The sequence below is a fragment of the Hippopotamus amphibius genome, chromosome X (genome assembly GCF_030028045.1).
Source record: "Hippopotamus amphibius kiboko isolate mHipAmp2 chromosome X, mHipAmp2.hap2, whole genome shotgun sequence".
Taxonomy (NCBI): Eukaryota; Metazoa; Chordata; class Mammalia; order Artiodactyla; family Hippopotamidae; genus Hippopotamus; species Hippopotamus amphibius.
This window is the reverse complement of record NC_080203.1, coordinates 42,653,190-42,676,696: the sequence shown is the minus strand read 5'-3', so window position 1 is coordinate 42,676,696 and position 23,507 is coordinate 42,653,190. Positions and strand designations below refer to the sequence as shown.

General features: G+C 36.3%; 1 protein-coding gene and 1 non-coding gene across 2 annotated transcripts in view; one reads left to right on the top strand and one right to left on the bottom strand.

Moving 5' to 3' along the window:
• The window catches only part of RADX (RPA1 related single stranded DNA binding protein, X-linked), a 62,778-nt gene that overhangs the window by 18,340 nt on the left and 20,931 nt on the right, over window positions 1–23,507 (top strand). Inside the window, exons 7-11 of the mRNA XM_057718979.1 lie at window positions 2,704–2,808; window positions 3,948–4,112; window positions 5,292–5,452; window positions 6,467–6,639; window positions 20,477–20,550. Coding sequence (XP_057574962.1) covers window positions 2,704–2,808; window positions 3,948–4,112; window positions 5,292–5,452; window positions 6,467–6,639; window positions 20,477–20,550 — 678 coding nt within the window. The remainder of the gene's footprint in view (window positions 1–2,703; window positions 2,809–3,947; window positions 4,113–5,291; window positions 5,453–6,466; window positions 6,640–20,476; window positions 20,551–23,507) is intronic.
• On the bottom strand, window positions 17,020–17,126 carry LOC130842819 (U6 spliceosomal RNA). The gene has a single exon (XR_009050592.1). It is a non-coding gene; the product is annotated as a U6 spliceosomal RNA (small nuclear RNA).

Below are 23,507 nucleotides of genomic sequence, written 5' to 3'. Positions count from 1 at the left end.
TATTGAGTTAGCAAAATCAAGCAGTCTGATAACATGTTTAAGTTTTTTTATATTAATATTATAAGTGGTATTATAGGTATTAACCACCTTTTGGTTTTCTACGCAGAATTAATTTGTGATTGAAACTAGTTTTTCAGAAAACAGTTCTCTTTTCAATTCTCAGTTTTAGCATTTTAGACATAAAAGCTTAAAATTCAGTGAAACTAATACATAGTCCATTTCCTTTGTATCCATTTGGAAAGTGACTTAGTAGACCCCATTAAAGACCATGAAGACTTTTACTAATGTAGAATTAAGTAGTGGAGGATTGACAGACTATGTAATTTAATAATGACAGTGGTAAGTATGATGTCATTTGAGTATGAAATTAATATTAAGTTGGTGGTGTTATACCAGCTGGTCAATATTTTACTTACTTTGGTGTCGATTTTTTTCCCCTTGTATTTATTCATGTATGTAGGTATCTTTCCACTACCTTTATTTATTTAAAGACATTTTAGGTACATCCTATTATGTATTTTATATAACAAGTTAGTCTTCAGATCTATTATGATAAGGAAAAAGTGTATTTAATACTTTTTAACAACTTTTTTTCCTTAATTGAATTCATTATATAAAACTATTTTAGATATGGTTGGCTGTTTTCCTATTTTCCAAATGATTATACGAATGAAATACTGATTGTTAAATGCTTGCCAACATTGGGGAAATTCCCAATCTTGACCAGATGTATTTTTTTTAATCAGTAACAAGATAGAAATTGTAGAACATCAGGGGACTTAGAGACTGTATACAGGGCTACCCCTTTATTCCCTACTGTAAAACAGTATTACACATCATTCGGATATTACTTCATTAGAATCCACCCTCTGCTTGTGAGATTAAATTTTTAAATATATATGAATAGAACTGAAAATCACCCAACTATTATTGAAGGAGAGGGCAGAAAGAGAGTTTGGGTCAAAACCAAGGCATGGGCTTCCAAGGTAAGTGGGGCTATGACTCATATAACTTCTCTCAGGGCATAGATGATTGGTGGTGATGATCCCTGATGACAATTTAGATGGCTTTTATGGAGGCCCCTCCCTCTTTGTAGCCACTTTAAACAATAAACTGACACAAGTTTTGGATAATGATTTTTCACAGAAAGGTTGCCTTGCATCACATTCTATTTCTTGTGAAAATGTGTAATATATTTTTTAAGAAAGGTTTGTACGGGCCTTGGTGAGATTTACTCTAGTGCACTAGTTGGCAACAATCACAATTCAGTTTCATCTTTTGAGCAGGAGTGAAGGGAAAAATCATAAAATAAAGGGTGAGTATTAAGGGGGCTTCAGGCCTATGAAGGGGAACATGACTACGGGTCTTCTGGAATAATACCAGAATCCCCTGGTCATAGGGCATCTTTTTTACTTTCGACTAAGGAAAGTGAAGAACTAAGGGGAAGTACTTTTGAGTGTTTACTATATACCAGTTGCTCATAGATGTTATCTCATTTTGTACTTACAGTTATCTTTTAAAGAGGTGTTTTTACAAATGTATAGGTGAGGAAACAAAAGGCCCAGAGGGATTTCAAACAGCTAGAAGATGTTAGGTCCAAATGTCTAATTTTGCACAACCATGAAATTAGAAGTTTATTTAGTATTCTTATATCAGCATCTTTAGTCATGAATAGTCACATCTTTGTACAGTTTTTGAAATAAAGGAAAAGTGATATAAATCAAGAGAATTATTCTTAGTCATTTGGACAGATTTTCTTCATTTTCATTGCTACAAAATAAATAACTAGTAAATGAGAGATACAGGAAATATAGATATTATCATGCTCTAGGGAAATATTTATTCTCAAATGAGAGCTTACTGTTGATATGAAATTACAAGTACTTATATTTATTTCTCCATTTCCTAATTTGTAAGACCATAACTGTTTTGGCATGCAATGAGTTAGAATTTTAAAAATATTGTTGGATAAGAAAACTGTACCTAAATAACCTGATAGTTAAAAACAGTTGATAGCCTTTGAAAGTAGTTGAAGTCTGAAGACATTATAATCTCATTTTCAGGGATTTTTTTTAGTCTATCCAGTTGGTTAGCAAGCAAACAGAAAAGAATAGGTGGTATAAGCACTGTGCTTGAGGCTTAAAGTCTAATTAAGATAAACATAAGTAAAACACTTGCATAAGCAGATTCAGATTAATACTGTGCAGCCCTATCCGATGGAAAGAGTCAGAGTAATTCAGCAATCAAGATTAGAGTGGGTTAATCAGTGAAAGCATTATGGAAAAACTCAGCTTTTTTTCTCTGTATGAAATAACTGTTCACACTCAGTTGTGTGGCCAATTAGAAAGACTTGCACTCTTCAGCTGTCTAGCAAGCAGTGACTTCAGTTAGGTGCAGCCATTGTACTTTCTAAAGGAAAAGTAAGTGCTAGATTCCTTATCTAAAAGAAAAGTTAAGTGTTAGATCCTTGTTGCTCCAAGTGTGGCCAAAGGACTTGCAGCACTTTTATCGCCTAGGAGCTCATTAGCAATGGAGAATTTCAGGCCCCACACTAAAACTACTGAATCTGAATTTGCATTTTAACCATTGTCCCAGGTGATTCCTCAGTTCATTAAAGCTTGAGAGGCGCTCCGTTAGATCCTGATCTTAGTATTCCCCTTTGAAATGCAGAAATAATTTCATAAGTGTTTTGATTTTCTACAGTGACATATTTGGTGTGTACACAGTTGAAAGCTGTCAGAAATAACGAACAAGTACCTAAACTGCTTTATCTCACCACTACAAATGAGAGTCGTGTGTTTATTACTGGTGAGCAATTTCTTGGTATATACTTAGTTGGAAATCTAGTGTATTTTCTCCTTCATTAAATTAACTTTTCTGTTGTAACATTCAACCACAAGATAGCTTTCTTTTGAACTCCTTTATCGCTATAAGAATGGTTTAACAAAGAATGTTTAGGCTATGAAATCTGTTGCTTCCAGATTATTTATGATTAAAGCAATAATTTTGTGACTTACTGAAGAAGTTTGTTTATGTCCTTTGATTAACTTTAATCCCTGCTCGACATAAGTTAGGTAATCATAAATTTCTTCACAGATTGAAGACTGTTAGGCCCTGTATCACAATATGGGTTCAATTAACAATAGTTTTAAAATATTAAATAAAACTAAAGTGTGCATTAAATTTTGGTCCCCAGAACTCACATTTTGCTTATATAGCAAGAAAAGTCTCACTACTTATCTACAAGTATATTATTTTTCTCTATTCCCTCTGATGACGGGGGCAAAATAATAAATATAAAAGTTTTCAGATGAGTGAGGGAATACTGTGAAATGATGTGTTTATTAGAATGCTACCATGTTGGTAATTAGGAAATTTGCCAAAAGAAGAGTCCTAGGAAGGACGTAACACACCTTTGTCCATACCTCATTTTATAAATATAAATATCAGCTCTAATAGATACTAATAATATCAGATGTAAACGACACTTTTAAGTATGTTTCAAAAACATCAGTTTAAATGCTGAGCTGTATTCATAGGCAATTCAGTTCATACATGATATCATACCTTCAGGTTAATACATAAAAATCAGTTTTCTAAGAAGATGCTAATCAGTTGGATAGTTAGAAATATTCAGACTATTATTTTTCTTTTTCTTCTGGCTTTTTGGTATCTTATAGACAGCTACAGTTTAGTCCACATAAACTGTAGTATGTCTCATTTCCTTCTAGACTTGGGATTTGTTAACTGTCTTTGATGATTTTTATATGCGTATTCAGTACAATTATCTGCTACATAGTGAATAGTTTGACTTCTTTTCTTGGTGACATAAGATTGATTTTATATTAAAATGTTGTTATACCCAAAAAGTCCAGGCGGTTTATTACAGTGAGTTGGTTTTTCTTTTTTTCCCTTATATTTTTGTATTTCACCGTTCCTGCAAGAAGGTAATAGAGGCCAGCCGTATACCAATGACACCAAGGTAAAAAACTTTATTCGGTGGATTAAAACAAAGACCAGTGCTGGGGAAATGAAGAATACTGTTGTTGGTGGATATTACCCCTATCCACCAGTGCCAGAGACATTTTCGAAGTATAGTAGTTCTGTTAAAGGTACCGATGTAATTACTAGTCCTTTATGATGTGTTTATATTCTATATGTATAGTATATGCCATATCAGTTAGTCATCTTTATTTTTTAATGGGAGTGAGCCACAGTGTAGTAACACTCACTGGTAATAATTTGATCTTTATCAAGATCTAAAAACATATGTCATGCCCCATAAAGGTTAATATTTTGATTTTCTTAGACTACAAGAAAAGAAGGAATATAGTTGAACTATGAGTAAAAGGAGATAATATCTTGATTTAAGGTCATTGAGATCGAATATGAGTTGGTAGATCCCAACTCCTATAACATTGCTTAGACAAGATACCAAAGGAGACACTGGACAATTTGATATCAAGATACTCACAACTGTATCAGGCTACTCTTGTGAAATGTTATATAGACATCCCTTGGTATCTGCAGGGCATTGGTTCAAGGAGCCCCATGGATAGCAAAATCAGCAGATGCTCAAGTCCCTTATGTAAAATGGCTCAGTACAATTAATACAGTTGGCCCTTTGTATCCGTAGGTTTGCAAAACCTGTGGATATGGAGGGCCAACTGTGTACTGGATATAACACAGTTGAGCTCTACCTTTAAATAAAAATGATACCAAAATCAAATTCAGAACAAGTACTAATGAGAGGCCTAACGTTAATTTATTTTAGTAGAATTAAGATATGACAGTTGAAAACTTTAATATATGTATATTATTTTTGAAAAGCTGTGGGATAATTGCATAGTTTTGGAAAAAAGAGAAACTTTGAAATACTGACCTAGCATCATCTAAATATTGGCATCCTCCTGTACTTTATAATGCCAGAAATATGTAGTATATGCTGTATATAGCATATAGAATATAGAAATATTGAAATGTATGTTTCTTCGCAGTGGCTAGGCAACTAGTTTGTAGTTTGAAATATAATATATAAATTACATTCAATATGTAAAATTTCTGTTTCAAATTAAGATGCCAGACTAAAAGACTATCACAATTTAACTGACAAATATGTTTTGCCAATTTTATCAAAATTACATAAGGGAATGCCAAATGTAAACACATATGTAAGTTATGTAGCAAGTTTATAATTTTCATGTTGTGAAATTACATTGCAAATCTAATTCTTATTTTTGTCATTTCATTTCTTTAAAACTTAAAATTTCATTGGAATTACTCTTTTGCAGTTGAGTCACTCTTGACAGCTATCAGTGAAGTGAAGAAGCAGATTGAAGATTTGCAGTATAGGGAACAAAAGCGCATTGCAATTCAGGGAATAATTACTGTTATAAAATATGTCCCCTGTGTCTGTGCACCTGAAAATGCCTCAGCATCCGAAGCACAATGGGTATGATGCCAGAGAATTGATAGTATATCTCTGAAAGCACTGTGATTATAATCACAATTGGTATCTCGTATATTTCACTCAGAACTCACATGTATTAACTCAATGATGTAAACCTAAAAGGAAAAAAATTCATTTTTAGTTTGTTTCCTTTTTATGTCATTTCTTTTGGAGCAGTCTGGGCTGAAGGTCACAGCCTCTGATATTTCCCTAGGCCCTGAAAACTTGGTATCTTGTTTTTGTTTTCTGTGTAATATGAGTCTATCATGATTGTCTTTATTTAAATTTCCAGGTAGTATATATGATTATATTCTTTTCCTACCTTTTGTCCAGGCCAAAAAGTATAGGTACACTTCCACTGGAAGTTTTTAGCTCTGTTGTCAGTCTTGGAAGTTCTACCCAGGTTCTATGAGAGGCAGCAATGATTCCTGTAGGATAAATACTATAGAAGAGGCCATTTCTGGAATCTAGGCAAAAACAAGACAAATAAGTTAATTTTTTCCATGAGTTAAAAGTTATTTCTAAGATTACTATTCTTATGGAAATAAGCGTCTAATCCAACTTTACAGTTATACGAATCTAAGAAGGACTTTTGTTTATTTTACTTTTTTAAAAAAATATTTATTTATTTATTTTGGCTGCACTGGGTTTAGTTGCAGCATGCAGGATCTTCATTGCAGCATGCAGCCTTCTTAGTTGCGGCATGCGGACTCTTAGTTGAGGCATGCATGTGGGATCTAGTTCCCTGACCAGGGATCAAACCTGGGCCCCCTGCATTGGGAGCACGGAGCCTTACCCACTAGACCACCAGGGAAGTCCCTATCTTACTTTTTAAAATATTTTAATAGCAGATGGATTAAGATAAATCAAGTTTATAAAAGCATTGTTATGATTGCAAAGTTTTGTCACAACTCTCAAGTTATAAAAAATGGGTAAACTAAACTTGTAGAGTCTTTTAAGATAGAAATAATTTTTGTGAATGAGTTTTAAATGTTTTCTTCAAATTTTTGGTTTTAGAATGCTAACCAACCCTCAGCATCCCAAGCAGCTAGAAGAGAAGGTCAAAGTCAGGAAAGAGGTGGTAAACGTCGTCAAGATAATAATCCTGTGAGTTCTCAGTGTTGTCATTCCGCATGTGCAAGTTTGAGCCCTACCAAGAAAAGAATTCTGCAAGAGCCATGTGGCAAACAGTAAGTCATTTCTATTGTGTATACATAGCATATAGTTTTTAATTTGTTTCTATCCTGTACAATGAGCAGTTCTACTAGAAGTTGTATCAATTTTCTAGGGCTGCCAAGGTCCAAGATCAAGGTATAGGCAGGGAGGGTTCCCTCTGTTCCATGTACCTCCTCTAGCTTCTAGTGGTTTAGTGGCAATCTTTAGCATTCCTTGGCTTATAGAAGTATCATCCCAATCTCTGCTTTCATCTTCACATGGCATTCTCCCTGTGTGCATATGTGCCCAAATTTTTCTTTTTTTTAAATTTATTTATTTATTTATTTATTTATTAGTTTATTGGCTGCGTTGGGTCTTCGTAGCTGCTCGCAGGCTTTCTGTAGTTGTGGAGAGCAGGGGCTACTCTTCGTTGCCGTACGCGGACTTCTCATTGCAGTGGCTTCTCTTGTTGCGGACCACGGGCTCTAGGCGTGCGGGCTTCAGTAGCTGCAGCGTGTGGGCGCAGTAGTTGTGGCACACAGGCTTAGTTGCTCTGAGGCATGTGGGATCTTCCCAGACCAGGGCTCGAACCCATGTCCCCTGCATTAGCAGGCAGATTCTTAACCACTGAGCCACCAGGGAAGCCCCAAATTTTTCTTTAAGGACACCAACCTTATTGGATTAGGGACCCACTCTGGAGTACTGGTCTACTTTAGTAGGAACTCAGCCAATTATATCTTCAATGACCCTATTTCCAAATAAGGCCATATTCTTAGGCTCTTTGAAAATGTAACTGGTTACATATTGGTAGTCACAGTGGTATTTGGCAGGGACATAATTCATTCCATGACATTCTGCCCTCCAAAACTTCATGTCCTTCTCACATGCAAAATACATTCACCCCATTAGAAGATCCCCAGAAGTCTTAATCTATACCAACATGAACTCTAAGTTCTAAATATCATATAAATCAGAGCAGTCCCAAACTTTTTTGGCACAATGGACCAGTTTTGTGGAAGACAATTTTTCTACGGGGCGGGGGTGGGGCGGTGGGGAAATGGTTCAGGCGGTAATGAGATCGATGGGGAGCGGGAGATGAAGCCTCACTTGCTTGCCCGCTGCTCACCTCCTGCTGTGCAGCCCGGTTCTAACAGGCCACAGACTGGTACCAGGGGTTGGGGATCCCTGATATAAATCACGTGTAGATGAGATGCAGCATGATTCATCCTGGGGCAAAATTCTTTTCCATCTGTGAACCTATGAAACCAGACGTGTTACCTGTCCAAAATACAGTGGTGGGACAGGCATAGGATGGGTATTCCCATTTCAAAAGGGAGAAATTGAAAAGAAAAAGGCAGTTATGGGTCACAGGCAAGTCTGAAACCTAGCAAGGCAAATTCCATTTGGCTTTAAGGCCCCAGAATTATCCTCTCTGGCAGAATACTGTGTCCTTTCAGCCCACTGGGATGGCAGCCCCACCCCCCTGCCACTGAGTGGTGGTCCTGCATTCTGGAACTGGACAGTTAGCCCTGGCTTCTGGAATTGAGGAGGTGTCCCTGCTCTCTGGAACTGAGGAAATGGCCTCACCCTCAGGGTCATTTTTCCCTTTTCTTGAAGGATAATACTTGACCACAGCTGGATATCTCTATCAGCTCCTTTCCTGACTGTAGAATCCCAGAAGTCTGATGACATTGCATTCCTTCATTTCTTCCCGCCTATGTTCCTTTCAGTCGAAGCTAACAGCATGCCTGCTGAGATGGTTGACTAGATCCACAAATCACAATCTCTTGGGCACATGGTTATCTAGCAGTGCCTTTAGTGTTCTTTCCAAAAGCAAGCCTTCTTATGTTTTCCAGTATGGATAGGCTGAGAATTTTCCAAGTATTGAAGTTCTGGTTCTTTGTTGGGGGGTGGGGGGGCATGCTGCTCAGCCTGTGGGATCTTAGTTCCCCAACCAGAGATTGAACCCGGGCCCTCAGCAGTGAAAGCACAGAGTCCTAACCACTGGACTGCCGGGAAATTCCATGGTTCTTTTTTTCTTAACAATTCCCTTTTCAGCTTTTCACTCCCCTCTTGTATTGGGTCTTCGTGAAAATGAGAAATGTGTCTTTTATTGTCACTTAAAACTGGATGAACTTTTTGGCCAACCCAATATTTTACTGTAAGCAGCAAGGAGAAACCAGGCTGTGCCTTCAACACTTTGCTTAGAAATCTCTTCATCTAAATATGTAAGTTCATCACATACAAGTTTCACTTTTCATTCAACAGAACACAATTCAGCCATGTCCTCTGCCACTTTATATCAAGGATTATCTTTCATCCAGTTTCCAATAACACACTCTTTATTTCTGTCTGAAACCTCACCAGAAGCACCTTTTACCTTCATATTTCTAGTTCTGTTCATGACAATGCGTGTGTTCTCTTAGACAGCAGAAACTTTCTCTACAGCTCTCTTCTTTTCTTTCTGAGCCCTCAGCAGATTCTCCTTCAAAATCCATATCTCTACCAACATTCTCTTCAAGGCTAGCTAGGCTTTTTCTGTTATGTATCTCAAAACTCTTTCAGCCTTCACTTAATACCCAATTCAAAAGCCACTTCCACATTTTTATGTGTTTGCTACAGCAGCACACCACTTCCTGGTACCAAAATCTGTATTAATTTTCTAGGGCTGCTATAACAAAGTACCACAAACTGTTTGGCTTATATAACAGAAATGTATTGTCTCACAGCTTTGTAAGTCCAAAATCAAGGTGTCAGCAGGGTGGATTTCTTTTTGGAGCTGTGAGGAAGAATCTACCACATGCCTCACCCCTAGCGTCTGGTGGTTTGCTAGTCATCTTTGGCTTTCCTTGGCTTGTAGACACATCACTCCAATCTGTATCTGTGTCAAAATTTCCCCTTTTGATAAGGACATCAGTCATATTGGATTAGGGGCCCACCCTACTCTAGGATGACCTCATCTTAACTAATTACATCTTCAACAACCCTGTATCTAAATAAGGTCACATTCTGAGGTACTGGGGGTTAGAACTTGAACATGAATTTTGAGGGGACACAATTCAACCCATAACAGGAGCTCTCTTATCTGCCATGCTCTGCATGGACTAGTTGAACATGAGTTTAAAATGGGAAATTACAAAAAAATAAACATTTTTTGTTCCTCTCTCTTTTTTTTAATTCTACATGTAAGATCATACAGTGTTTTTTAATTTATTTATTTATTTATTTATTGGCTGTGTTGGGTCTTCGTTGCTGCTGCGCGTGGGCTTTCCTTAGTTGCAGTGAGCAGGGGCTACTCTTCCTTGTGATGTGAGGGCTTCTCATTGCAGTGGCTTCTCTTGCTGCAGAACATGAGCTCTAGGCTTGTGGGCTTCAGTAGTTGTGGCACACAGGCTCAATAGTTGTGTCTCATGGGCTCTAGAGTGCAGGCTCAGTAGTTGTGGTGCACAGGCTTGTTTGCTCCACAGCATGTGGAAACTTCCTGGACCGGGGATTGAACCTATGTCCCCTGCATTGGCAGGCAGATTCTTAACCACTGTGCCACCAGGGAAGTCCGAGATCACACACTATTTGCCTTTCCTAGTCTGACTTATTTCATTTAGCATAATAACCTCAGGGTCCATCCATGTTGTCACAAATGACAAGATTTCATCTTTTTATGGCTGAGTAGTATTCCATTGCATATACCACATCTTTATCCATCCATCTGTTGATGGGCACTTAGGTTGTTTCCATATCTTGGCTATTGCAGATAATGCTGCTGCAAACATAGGGGCGCATATATCTTTTCTTTAATTTTTTAAATTTTTTGACCATGTCTCATGGCTTGTGAGATCTTAGTTCCCTGACCAAGGATTGAACCCATGCCCTCGGCAGTGAAAGCTTGGAGTCCTAACCACCAGACCGCAAGAGAATTCCCTATCTTTTCAAATTAGTGTTTTCCTATTCTTTGGATAAATACCCAGAAGTGGGATAGCTGGATCATATGGTAGTTCTGTTAATCTTTTGAGGAATCTCCATATTGTTTTCCATAGTGCCTGCACCAATTTACATTCCTACTGATAATGTAGGAAGGTTCCCTTTTCTACACATCCTCAGCAACACTTGTTATTTGTTGTCTTCTTTTTTTTTTTTTTTTTTTGGCTATGCTGCATGGCATGCAGGATCTTAGTTCCCTGATCAGGGATTGAAGCCATGCCTCCTGCAGTGGAAGCATGGAGTCTTAACCACTGGACCACCAGAAAAGTCCCTGTTGTCTTTTTGATAATAACCATTTTGACAGGTGTGAAGGTGTGAGGCGATATCTCATTGTGGTGTTCATTTGCATTTCCCTGATAATTAGTGATGTTGAACATCTTTTCATGTGCCTGTTGGCCATCTGTATGGCTTCTTTGGAAAAATGTCTATTCAGGTCCTCTCCTCATTTTTTAATTGAGTTGTTTATTTTTTTGAGGCTGAGATGTATGAGTTTTCTGTATATTATTTATTTTAGCCCCTGATGGAACATGTGATTTGCAAATATCTTCTCTCATTTGGTAGATTGTCTTTTCATTTTGTTGATGGTTTCCTTTGCTGTGCAGAAGCTTTTTACCTTGATGTAGTCCCATTTGAATTTATTTTTGATTTTGTTTCCCTTGCCTGAGGAGACCTGTCTAGAAAGATAATGCTAAGACTGGTGTCAAGAAACATACTGGCTGCGATTTCTTCTAGGAGTTTTATGGTCTCAGGGCCTACATTCAAATCTTTACTCCATTTTGAGTTGAATTATGTGTGTGGTGTGAGATAGTGGTCTAGTTTCATTTTTTTTGCATATGGCTGTCCAGCTTTCCCAACACCATTTATTGAAGAAACTCCTTCTACCATTGCATGTTCTTTGCTCCTTTGTTATAAATTAATGGTTCATATATGTATGAGTTTATCTCTGAGATCTCAATTCTATTTCATTGATTTATGTATCAGTTTTTCTGTAAGTACCATGCTCTTTTAATTATTATAGCTGTGTAATACAGTTTGAAATCAGGAACTGTGATCCCCCCAGCTTTGTTCTTTTTTCTCCTGATTGCTTTTGGTTATTCGAGGTCTGTTGTGGTTCCAAATAAATTTTAGAATATTTTGTTCTATTTCTGTGAAAAATGTCTTTGGGATTTTGATAGGGATTGCAGTGAATCTGTAGGTTGCTTTGGGTGATGTGGACATTTTAAATTAGGAAGTATACCTCTTCAACTTTTTGGAAGAGTTTGAGGAGAATAGGTATTAAATCCTCTTTGAATGTTTGGTGGAATTCACCTGTGAAGCTGTCTGGTCCTGGACTTTTGGTGTGGGGAGAGGTTTTTTATTACTGTTTCAATCACTTTACTAGTGATTAGTCTATTCAGATTTTCTATTTCTTCATGATTCAGTCTTGGAAGGTTGTATGATTCTGAAATTTGTCCATTTCTTCTAGGTTGTCCAATTTGTGGCATATAACAGTTCCTAACATTCTCTTATAAGCCGTAGTATTTCTGTGGTATCCATTGTTATTTCTGCTTTTCCATTTTTGATATTATTTATCAGAGCCTTCTCTTTTTTTTCTTAGTGAGTCTGGCTAAAGGTTTGTCAATTTTGTTTATCTTTTCAAAGAAATAGCTATTAGTTGGAACAATCCTTTACATTGTTTTTTTTTGTAGTCTGTATTTCATTTATTTCTGCTCTGATCTTTATTATTTCCTTCCATCTACTGACTTTGAGCTTCATTTGTTCTTTTTCTACTTCCTCTACCTGTAAGGTTAACTTATTTATTTGATATTTTTCTTGTTTTCTTGAGGTAGGCCTGTATTGCCGTAAACTTCTGTCTTAATACCACTTTTGCTGTATCCCCTAGATTTTGCTTTGTTGAATTTTCATTTTGATTTGTCTTCATGTATTTTTTGATTTCTCCTTTCGTTTCTTCACTGACCCAATAGTTGTTCATTAGCATGTTGTTCAGTGTCCACACATTTGTGATTTTTTAGCTTTCTTCTTATAGTTGGTTTCTAGTTTCATACTATTTTGATCAGAAAAGATACTTGATATAATTTCAGATCTTTTAAAATTTATTGCAAGTTGTTTTGTGTCCCAACATATGATCTATCCTTAAGAAAGTTCCCTGTGTGCTTGAGAAAAATGTTTTCTGTTGCAGTTGGATGGAATGCTCTGTACAAATCTATCAGATCCATCTTCAGTTAAGGCTACTGTTGCTTTGTTGACTTTCCTTTTGACTGATCTATCCATTGATGTAAGTGGGATGTTAAAGTTCCCTACTATTATTGTGTTGCTGTCAATTTCTCCTTTTAAATCTGTTAATAATTGCTTTCTATATTTTGGTGCTCCCAATGTTAGGTGCATATATATTAATCACTGTTATGTCTTCTTGATGAACTGACCACTTTATCATTATATACTGTCCATTGTCTATTGTTATTTTTGGCTTGAAGTCTGTTTTGTCTGATATAAGTATGGCTACACCTGCTTTCTTTTGGCTGCCATTTGCTTGGGATCTTCCATCCTTTCACTTTGAGCTTATGTTTGTCTTTAGAGCTGAGCTGAGTCTCCTGGAGGCAGCATATAATTGTGTCTTGTATTTAATCCATCCAACCAGTCTGTCTTTTGATTGGTGAATTGAATCCATTTACATTTAGGGTGATTATTGATAGATGGGGACTTAGTACTGCCTTTTTATCTTCTGTCTTCTGGTTGCTCTATATCTCCATTCTTTCTTTTTCCTTGTGTTTCAATTTGCCATTTTGGTTTGCTGGTTTTCTATGATGTTTTTCTCAGTTTCCTCTTTTTTTATATTTTGTGTCTCTGCTTTAGATTTATGTTTTATGGTTACCATAAGGTTTGTATACAACATCTCATAGATAAAATAGATCTTTTTCTGCTTATAGCATCTTATCTTCATCTACCTATATAGGTTACGTCCTTTTCCTCATCCCCATTCATGTTTTTGTTTCTCAAATTATCCCTCTTATGTTTTGTTTCTCAGGTTATCCCTCTTCAATTATCAAATTGAAGTAGCTATAGTTATGTTTTCTCTTTTTTCTGCTTTAACCTTTATGCTATAATAAAATGTTTAAAAAAATCTATTTTGATATAGAGTTACAATTTTCTAATTCTATTTGATACCTAACTCAAAGTTTTGTGTATTTTTTTTGCCTTTTTGTTTCTGGTAGAAGAGCTCCTTTTGGTATTTCTTGTAAGGCAGGTCTAGTGTTAATGAACTCCCTCAGCTTTTCTTTGTCTAGGAATCTCTTTATTTCTCCTTCATATCTGAATGATAACTTTGCTGGATAGAGCGTTCTTGGGTGACAGTTTTTTATCTTGCAGTATTTTGAGGATGTCATTCCATTCCCTCCTGACCTGTGGAGTTTATGCTAAGAAATCTGCTGATAGCCTAATGTGGGTTCCTTTGTGGGTTACTGTCCTTTTCCCTATGCCTGTAAAGTTCTTTCTGTGTCATTGACTTTTGACAGTTTCAGTATAATGTGTCTTGGAGAAGGTCTTTTTGCATTGAGGCAATTAGGTGTTCTCCTAGCTTCATGGACTTGTATATCCACTTCCTTCCCCAGACTTGGGAAATTCTCAGCTTTTATTTCTATAAATAAACTCTCTGTTCCTTTCTCCCTCTCTTCTCCTTCTGGGATATCCATTACCCTAATAATTGTCCTTCCTAAAAGAGTCAGCTAGCTCTTGTAGAATTTACTCATTTTTTAAAAATATTTCAATTCTCTTTCCTCTTCTACTTGTATCATTTCTATATTTCTATCTTCAGACTCGCTAATTCTCTCTTCTACATGGTCTGCTCTATTTCCAATGCTTTGTAATGCATTCTTCAACTCATTTATTTCTTTAGCTCCAGAATTTCTGATAGGTTTGTTTTAGTTTCAGTCTCTTTGGTAAAGTATTCCTTTTGTTCATTAATTTTATTCCTAAATTCATCAAACTGTCTTTCTGAGTTTATTGTAGCTCATTGAGATTTATGATAGCTATTTTGAATTCTCTTAGATCACAGTATTATGTGATTTTAAGTTTGATTTCTGGAGAATTGTTGTTTTCTTTTTGTGGGACAGTGTTACTGTGGTTCTTCATGGTGCTTGATGGATTGTTCCTCTGCTGGCTTATTTCAAGTGGCAAACACCTTTGTTCTTTAGGTAAAGTTTTTTTTCTTGTTTCTAACAACCCAACAGGTTAGGCCTTTCTTTTATGTTCCAGTAGGTGGTGCTATAGCACAAGTTTTTGGTTTCTCTTAACCTGAGCTGCCCCTGGTTATTATTTGACAGTCAGCACTTTCTATTCTTCACCACCTTTGTCAAAGTTATCACTCAGTGCCCTAGTTATCACTGCTTATGCCTCCAGCATCATTGGAGCCATGCTGTTGTTGGTGTGGCTGGTGTCACTGCCTGGGGCACCACGATGATGGACAGTTTTGCCATGTCTAGTATCTCCTGTGTCACAGGCTCTCCCACTACAGGATGAGGGGTAGCCCAGGTGGCACAGTAACCTCTGCTGTGTTCAATGTTGTCAGATTTGAGGATTGTGCCACTGTAAGCAGGGGGCAAGGGGCCAGGGTCATGGGCACCTCCATAGCTGGAGAGACAGGGTCCCAGATCCTACTGCCACGGCTGCCCAGTTATCTGGGGCTGTGCGCACTGCTGCGGCCAGGAGGCCAGAGTTATATTCGCCACCTCCCCTGTTGCTACTGGGTTCTCTGGAACTGCCGGTTCAGCTGCCGTGGCTAGGGGACCAGTATTGCACGCACCACCTCCACTGTTCCCCAAGTTCCACCTCCTCTGTGTGTTCTAGTCCACCCACCTTTAGGTGTACAGATATGTGGAATTCTACAGTGTCCTGGTGTGTTGGGCAGAGGCACTTCTGTTGAGTTGTGGATGTTTTACAGATTGTAGATAGAAGGAGAGAGACAAAGAGAGTGTCTCCTTTTGCCGCGATGCTGATATAACTCTCTATTCACTTTTAATGAAATTAATGATTCAGATGGTCCCCAACTTATGATTTTAAAACTTTACGATGGTACAAAAGCAATACACATTCAGTAGAAAACATACTTTAAATTCTGAATTTTGCATCTTTATTCTTCCCATCACTGGGTTCATCAGTAACATTTTTCTAGATTCCATATATATATGCATTAGCACACAGTATTTGTTTTTCTCTTCCTGGCTTACTTCACTCTGTATGACAGGCTCTAGGTTCATCCACCTCACTACAAATAACTCAGTTTCGTTCCTTTTTGTGGCTAATATTCCATTTGTATATGTGCCACATCTTCTTTATCCATTCATTTGTTGATGGACATTTAGGTTGTTTCCATGTCCTGGCTATTGTAAATAGTGGTGCAGTGAACATTGTGGTACATGTATCTTTTTGAATTATGGTTTTCTGGGGTGGGGGCGAGGGGTGGGAGGCTGGGATGAAGTGAGAGAGTAGCATTGACATATATACACTACCAAATGTAAAATAGATAGCTAGTGGGAAGTTGCTGCTTAGCACAGGGAGATCAGCTTGTTGATCTGAGACGACCTAGAGGGGTGGGATAGGGAGGGCAGGAGGGAGGCTCAAGAGGGAGGGGGGATGTATGTATATATATAGCTGATGCACTTTGTTGTACAGCAGAAAGTAACACAACATTGTAAAGCAATTATACTCCAATAAAGATGTAAAAACAAATTTCTAAATTTTGATCTTTTCCCAGGCTAGTGATATGCAATAATATACTCTCTTGTGATGCAGGGCAATGACAATGAGCCACAGCTCCCAGTCAGGTCATGTAATCGCAAGGGTAAACAACTGATACACTTAAAATCATTCTGTACCCAGACAGCCATTCGGTTTTTCACTTTCAATACAGTATTCAGTAAATTACATGAGATATGCAGCACTTTATTATAAGATTGGCTTTGTGTCAGGTGATTTTGCCAAACTGTAGGCTATTGTAAGTGTTCTGAGCATGTTTAAGGTAGGCTACACTAAGCTATGATGTTTGATAGGTTAAGTATATTAAATTCATTCTCGAGTTATGATATTTTCAACTTACAGTGCGTTTATTGGGACTTAACCACATCGCAAGTTGAGAAAGATCTCTATTTTTATACTGTTTGCTTAATCAAATAGTTTTAATTATTCAGTTTCTCCTCTGTCAATTTGATAAGTATATATTCTTTAGTGGTTACTCTGTATATTACAACCAGAACATGTGACTTACTGTAAATACAAGTTAATTTTACCATTTCCTGATAATGCTAGATCCTTAGGACACTTCAGCTTTATTTATCTTCATTTTCATTATTTTTGCCTTGTATTTTAATTCTACATATATTTTAAATTCTATGAGACATTGTTAGTATTGTTTTTCTTATGTGGTTGGCTTTCTTTCTTTTTTTTAAAATATGGAACACTTCACGAATTTGTGTGTCATCCTTGGGCAGGGGCCATGCTAATCTTCTCTGTATCGTTCCAGTTTTAGTATATGTGCTGCCAAAGCAAGCACTTAGCTTTCATATATATTTAACCACATTTTTTTTTAGGTTCTCTTCATTCCTGCTTGTGTTTCCATGCTTCTCTCTGGGATTTTTTCCCTTCTGACTGAAGAATTCCTCTAGCATTTATTTCATTGCAGCTTGCTGATGATATAGTCTTTTGTTTGTTTGTTTAAAACATCTTGGGCTTCCTAGGTGGCACAGTGGTTGGGAATCCGCCTGCCAATGCAGGGGACATAAGTTCAATCCCTGCTCCAGGAAGATCTCACATGCCGTGGAGCAACTAAGCCCGTGCGCCAAAAAAAAAAAAAAAAAAAAAGATATAAAAAACATCTTTATTTCACCTGTACTTTTAAAAGGATATTTTCACTTGGTTGCAGGTTTTTTAAATGTCTGATTCTACTGTTTTGTTGCTTTCATTGTTTCTATTAAGAATCAGGCTAATGTCTTCTAATTGCTCCTTCAAAGATATTGCATCCTTTTCTCTGAGTGCTTTTAAGATTTTCTCTTTCATTTTCAACTGTTTGAATGTGCCAAGGAGTGATTTTCTTTGTTTTATACTGCTTTGAGGTTACTGAGCTTCTTAAATCTGTGTATTGATATCTTTCATCAGATTTGGAAAATCATCTGCCATTATCTCTTCAAATATATTTTCTCCCTGATTATTTCCTCTCTTTCCATGATTCCTATTTCATATATATTAGCACTTCTAACTGCGACCAACAAGTTTCTTACATGCATTCTTTTTTTATTTATATACATATTTCATTTTTGTTTTTGATTCTGTGTTTCAGTTTGGACCTGTCCCTCCATTTACTCTTTTACTATGTCCAATCCTCTATTAAATCTATTGATTAGGTTCATTGAGCTTTTATTGGGTTGCCAACCCAACTAGCTGTACTGTGATTCAATTCTAATACTAACTACCCAGACTTAACATCAGACTCTTAAGGGCTTAGTCCTCCACAAGATTGACCTTACTTCAGATGCTAGCCACAATTTAGCTCATCCTGAGACCACCCTTACTTCCAACCAACTGGCTACAAATTCAGGAGTTCCCATGACCCCTTCAGAGTCAATAGCTCACTAGAATGATGCAAAGAACTCAGAAAAACACTATACTTATAATCACAGTTTTATTGTAAAGGATACAGATCAGGAAGAGCCAAATGAAGAGACACATAGAGAAGGTCTGAGAGGGAACATGGAGCTTCTTTGCCCTCTTCTTGTGGAATCTGGGCATAATTTCAAATCCTGGCTTGCTGACTCCAGTGTCTGTATTATTACCTGTTGATCTGCTTCCGTTGGTACAATTTATGACAGTAATAAAGAGGTTGTATCAATGAACATTTTAATCCAAATGGTAGTGAACCATGGTGCTCTCTATTAGATAGTAAAATATAGTCAAAATACATCAACGCATTCAAAAGCCAGCACTGAGAAATAAAATATAATAAATGGACATTAAAATTTATTCTTTGCATTCTGTTGGTAGTATTTACTCCATAAAGATAGAAAGTGAACCATACCAGGGTTATATGAATCCTTAAAAATCAGTATCAGTGTCTCCTTCTAAGAAAAGAGAAGGCACTATAGGAAAGACTACAATAATATTAATTATAATACTGTTATATAGATGAGGGCATGGCATACTATACAATCTATGTGACTTTTTTTTAATATGACTTTTATCTAAGGTCAATAAGTTGGTGAAAATGGCAAAGTTAGAATACAACTGATTGCCTCTGATATAATTTTTATAATATAAACAGCCACTGGCCATCATATGTAATGTTATCATCTCTCCTTTTAGCCCTCTTTTCCCTTTCTTTCCTCAGGTATCCTTTTAAACTTATCTTTTCATTTTTCATCTTTTTTTTTTTCAGTTTCTTCAGTTGATATCCATAGACATTGTATACCTCCACTTCCATCATTTAGCCCCTCACTTTTAAGACACTTAAGGCATATAAATGAATGATTGTATATTCCAGTAAAAATTTCCTAAGCCACTTTACAAAAATTTCTATACAATATAATGATGCTGTTAGAGTTTGGAAAACTATTTCTTCTAATTTATTTCAGATGAAAAAAATCACTTTGTAACACAATGTATTTAAAAATATATACATACTATTTAATGATCTCAAAATACATGTAATTAAACTATTTTATATTTATTTAAATATCTCTCAGAGTTGATGTTTTCAGTTTCCTAATTTCTAGAAATAACATTTTTCAGTACTCAGAAAAACAGTTAAAATTACAACTATAAAATGTGTTTTTATTTGCTGGAGTTTTATAGTGAAGTGGATGCAGTCTTCCTTCATGAAAGCTAATTCTCTGTATTCATTAATAACTCATTAGTAAAATAAAGAATGCTACTGTTATAAAAGACAAATCTATTGATAAAATAAGTTGAGCGATATTATGTGGCATTCTACAGCACTTCTAGTTTTGCTTTATGCTTTTAGTTTTGGAAATATAACAGCAGAAAATACTCATCATAGAAATATATTGAAGGTTTATAAGAAGGAAGTCTTTATTATAAATGCAAGCTTCTCTCCTCAGCTTCAAAATAAGATGATTCCCTTTTCACTTTTTTTTTCAGTTCAGTTGACAGTTATTGAGCAGATATTCTGTGGAGATACAAAAATAGATAAAATCCATATTTTTGTAGAGCTTATGGTAGAATCTGGTAGAAGAGACAGACTGAAAAACCAGTAATTTTAATACAGTGTGATGAATGCTATGATAAAATTTATTGATGGTGCTATGATACCATATACACGGATCAGTTAGCCTTGACTAGAGATTGAGAATGACTTCTTATAGAAAATAATGCCCGAGCTACATTTTGAAGGAGGAATAAGAGTTAACCAGGCAAAGGAAAAGGGGCATAGAGTTTTTCCTGGCTGAAAGAAAAACACAAGGTTTGAAGCAGCATGAGGCTTATAGAAAACTCTGAAATGAGGTTGGAGAGTTAGGCCAAATAGTTTTCCAGAATATTGGAACAAAACAAACATGAAAATAGGCCATTTAACAAATTTTTAAATTCCTATCATAGAGAATGAAGTATATATCGATCTTAGTTGATATTTAATAAAGTTGAATACTTTCTTTTGTGTAATACTCCTTATAAGAACATTTAAATCTGTTGCAGTATTTGAATTATGTTAGTATGGATATTTGTTTCTAATTTGAATGTTTTCCTTAAATTCCTAATGCATTACTTTAAGAATCTAAATCCATAAATTTTCTAAATGTATTGAATTAGAATAAATTCTGAATGGAACCAATTAGTTTTTTCTCATTCAAGTCTCTTTTTATAACTATTTGTTATCTTTTTTTAAATCTTTTGTAGAGTTCCTGTACCTCAGCCAGAAACTTCTGCACAAGCAAGAGGAAATAAACGAAGCGTGCCAAGCACCTCCCAGCGTATGTTGCTTTGATGATGGTGATGATGATGATTTATGAGATCTTTATGGAACACTGTTATATACAGATTGCTGTTTGACTTGATTCTACATTTTTGGGTCATGCCCGCCACTAGCATAATATAAGTACTTTAAATAGATATGTAGTTAGTTATTTTTGTTTCTATTTGTATTTGTATTAGCTTAAGTCCTGTGTACTGGTCCCAAAGTGCTTGCACTTTGGTGATGATACCAGATTGTTCTAAATTTGGGACCAGTACAACAATTATTAAATTATTTCTTTGGTAGTACATCCCTTCAAATGTACTATTTTTAGTTAACAGAAGAATAATAAAGTAGGAAGTTTAATTTTTATTTGACAATAAATATAAGTAAAGCTTAAAAGATAGTTGTAGTTCCGTTCTTTGCTGTTAAGTTCCCTGGTTTGAATCTTTTGCTTCTTTTCTGAAGTGATTTCATGACACAATTTGGTTCTGGTAGAGTATCCTTGGAGTGATTTTGTTTAAATCAGATGTTATAAGGGGTCATCTCTCTAGACATTTTTTTTTCAATCAACACCTTTTCTTTATATCTGGCTGTGTTGTGTCTCTGTTGCTGCACTCAGGCTTTCTCTACTTGTGGTGAGCAGAGGCTACTCTTCGTTTTTTGGTGCGCACGCTTCTCACTGCAGTGGCTTCTCTTGTTGCAGAGCATGGGCTCTAGACATTCAGGCTTCAGTAGTTGTAACACACGGGCTCAGTAGTTGTGGCTCGCGGGCTCTAGAGCACAGGGTCAGTAGTTGTGGGACACGGGCTTGGTTGCTCCTCGGCATGTGGGATCTTCCTGGAGCAGGGATCGAACCCGTGTCCCCTGCATTGGCAGACGGATTCTTAACCACTGTGCCACCAAGGAAGTCCTAGACTTTTTAACACTTTAGATTCTTCTTGCTTTTTTTTAAGCTCTTTATTGGAATATAATTGCTTTACACTGCTGTGCTAGTTTTTGCTGTACAACAAAGTGAATCAGCTGTATTTATACATATATCCCCATATCCCCTCCCTCCCGTGAATCCCTTCCACCCTGCCTATCCAAGCCCTCTAAGTCATCACCCATCATCGAGTTGATCTCCCTGTGTTATGCAGCAGCTTCCCACTAGCTATCTATTTTGCATTTGGTAGTGTATATACATCAATGCTACTCTCTCACTTCATCCCAGCTTCCCCTTCACCCCCCCCCCCACCCCATGTCCTCAGGTCCGTTCTCTACATCTGCATCTTTATTCTTGCCCTGTCACTGGGTTCATCAGTACCATTTTTTCAGATTCCATATATATGAATTAGCATATGGTATTTGCTTTTCTCTTTCTGGCTTACTTCACTCTGTATGACAATCTCTAGGTCCATCCACCTCATTACAGATAATTCAGTTTCATTCCTTTTTATAGCTGAGTAATATTCCATTGTATATATGTGCCACATCTTCTTTATCCATTCATCTGTTGATGGGCATTTAGGTTGCTTCCATGTCCTAGCTATTGTAAATAGTGCTACAGTGAACATTGTGGTACATGTTTCTTTTTGGATTATGGTTTTCTCAGGGTATATGCCCAGTAGTGGGATTGCTGGGTCATATGATAGATCCATTTTTAGTTTTTTAAGGAATCTCCATAGTGGCTGTACCAATTCTTCTTGCTTTTTGAGTTATTCTTATTTGGGGATTGACTTCTAGTCAGTCTGACAGATTAAGACCCCAGAAAGGGATCTGGACTGTACCCCCCAAAAAATAAAAGATAGAAAGTAAGGGGAAATCATTATAATATAAATATATAAGCAAGCTGAAAGAAAGAATGAAAAATCCCTAAGTGGCGGGAAAAAAAGAATTTAAATTTAGTGGTGAGTAGAAACTAAAACTAAAACTGCTCATGGGCATTTCAGAACTAGATAGAGGCCTGAATGATCATAGGCTGAGGTGTAATAACCACATGGAAAGAAGAGTCCAGACCACAGGCCTCTTGCATGTGAAGTAGAACTAATATAAAACTGGAAGGTTATTAAGGGCCAGATAAATTATTCCCATCAGCATGGGAAATATCAAGGAGCTTCCTGTATTCCCTGGGCAATGGGTAGGAAAAATTGAATTGACTTAGTACCCACTGAGTTGAATTAGAACCCTTGTTAAACATCAAATTCTATTCCGCTGGTCTATATGTATGTCCCAATACCAGTATCACAGTGTTTTGATTACTGTAGTTTTGTATCAAGTTTTGAAATTGGGGTGTGTGAGTCCTCCAGCTTTGTTCTTCTTGTTCAAGATTGCTTTAGCATTCAGGACTCCTTGTAATTCCATATGAATTTAAGGATTCATTTTACCATTTCTGCAAAATAGGCTTTTGAGATTTTGGTAGGGATTGCTTTGAGTCTGCAGATTGTTTTGGATAGTATTGACATCTTAATAATATTAACTCTTCTAGTCCATGAACATGGTATTTATTTCATTTTTAGGCATTCTTTAATTTACTTCAACAATGTTTTTTAGTTTTCAGTATACAAGTCTTTCATCTCCTTGCTTAAAGTTATTCCTAGGTATTTTATTCTTTTAGTTGCTATTATAGTTGGAATAGCTTTCTTAATTTTCTTTTGAATCTCTTTACTTGTTATAGGTCTATGGAGATTTTCTTTTCTTTTTTAGTGAGTTTAGGTAATTTTTTTTTTGCTTTTAGGAATTTGTTTCATCTAGTTTTTCTAATTTGTTGGCGGTAAAGATTATCTATTTTGTTGGTCTTTACATAGCACAAGCTTTTGGTTTCTCAGATTCTATTATTTTTTCAATCCTCTATTTCATTTATATTTACTCTAAGCATAATTACTTCTTTCTCTTAACTCTGGGTTTAGTTTTCTTTTTCTAGTTCCTCAAAGTTTAATGTTAGGTTATTGAATGAGATCTTTTTTTTTTAAATAAATTTATTTATTTATTTATTGA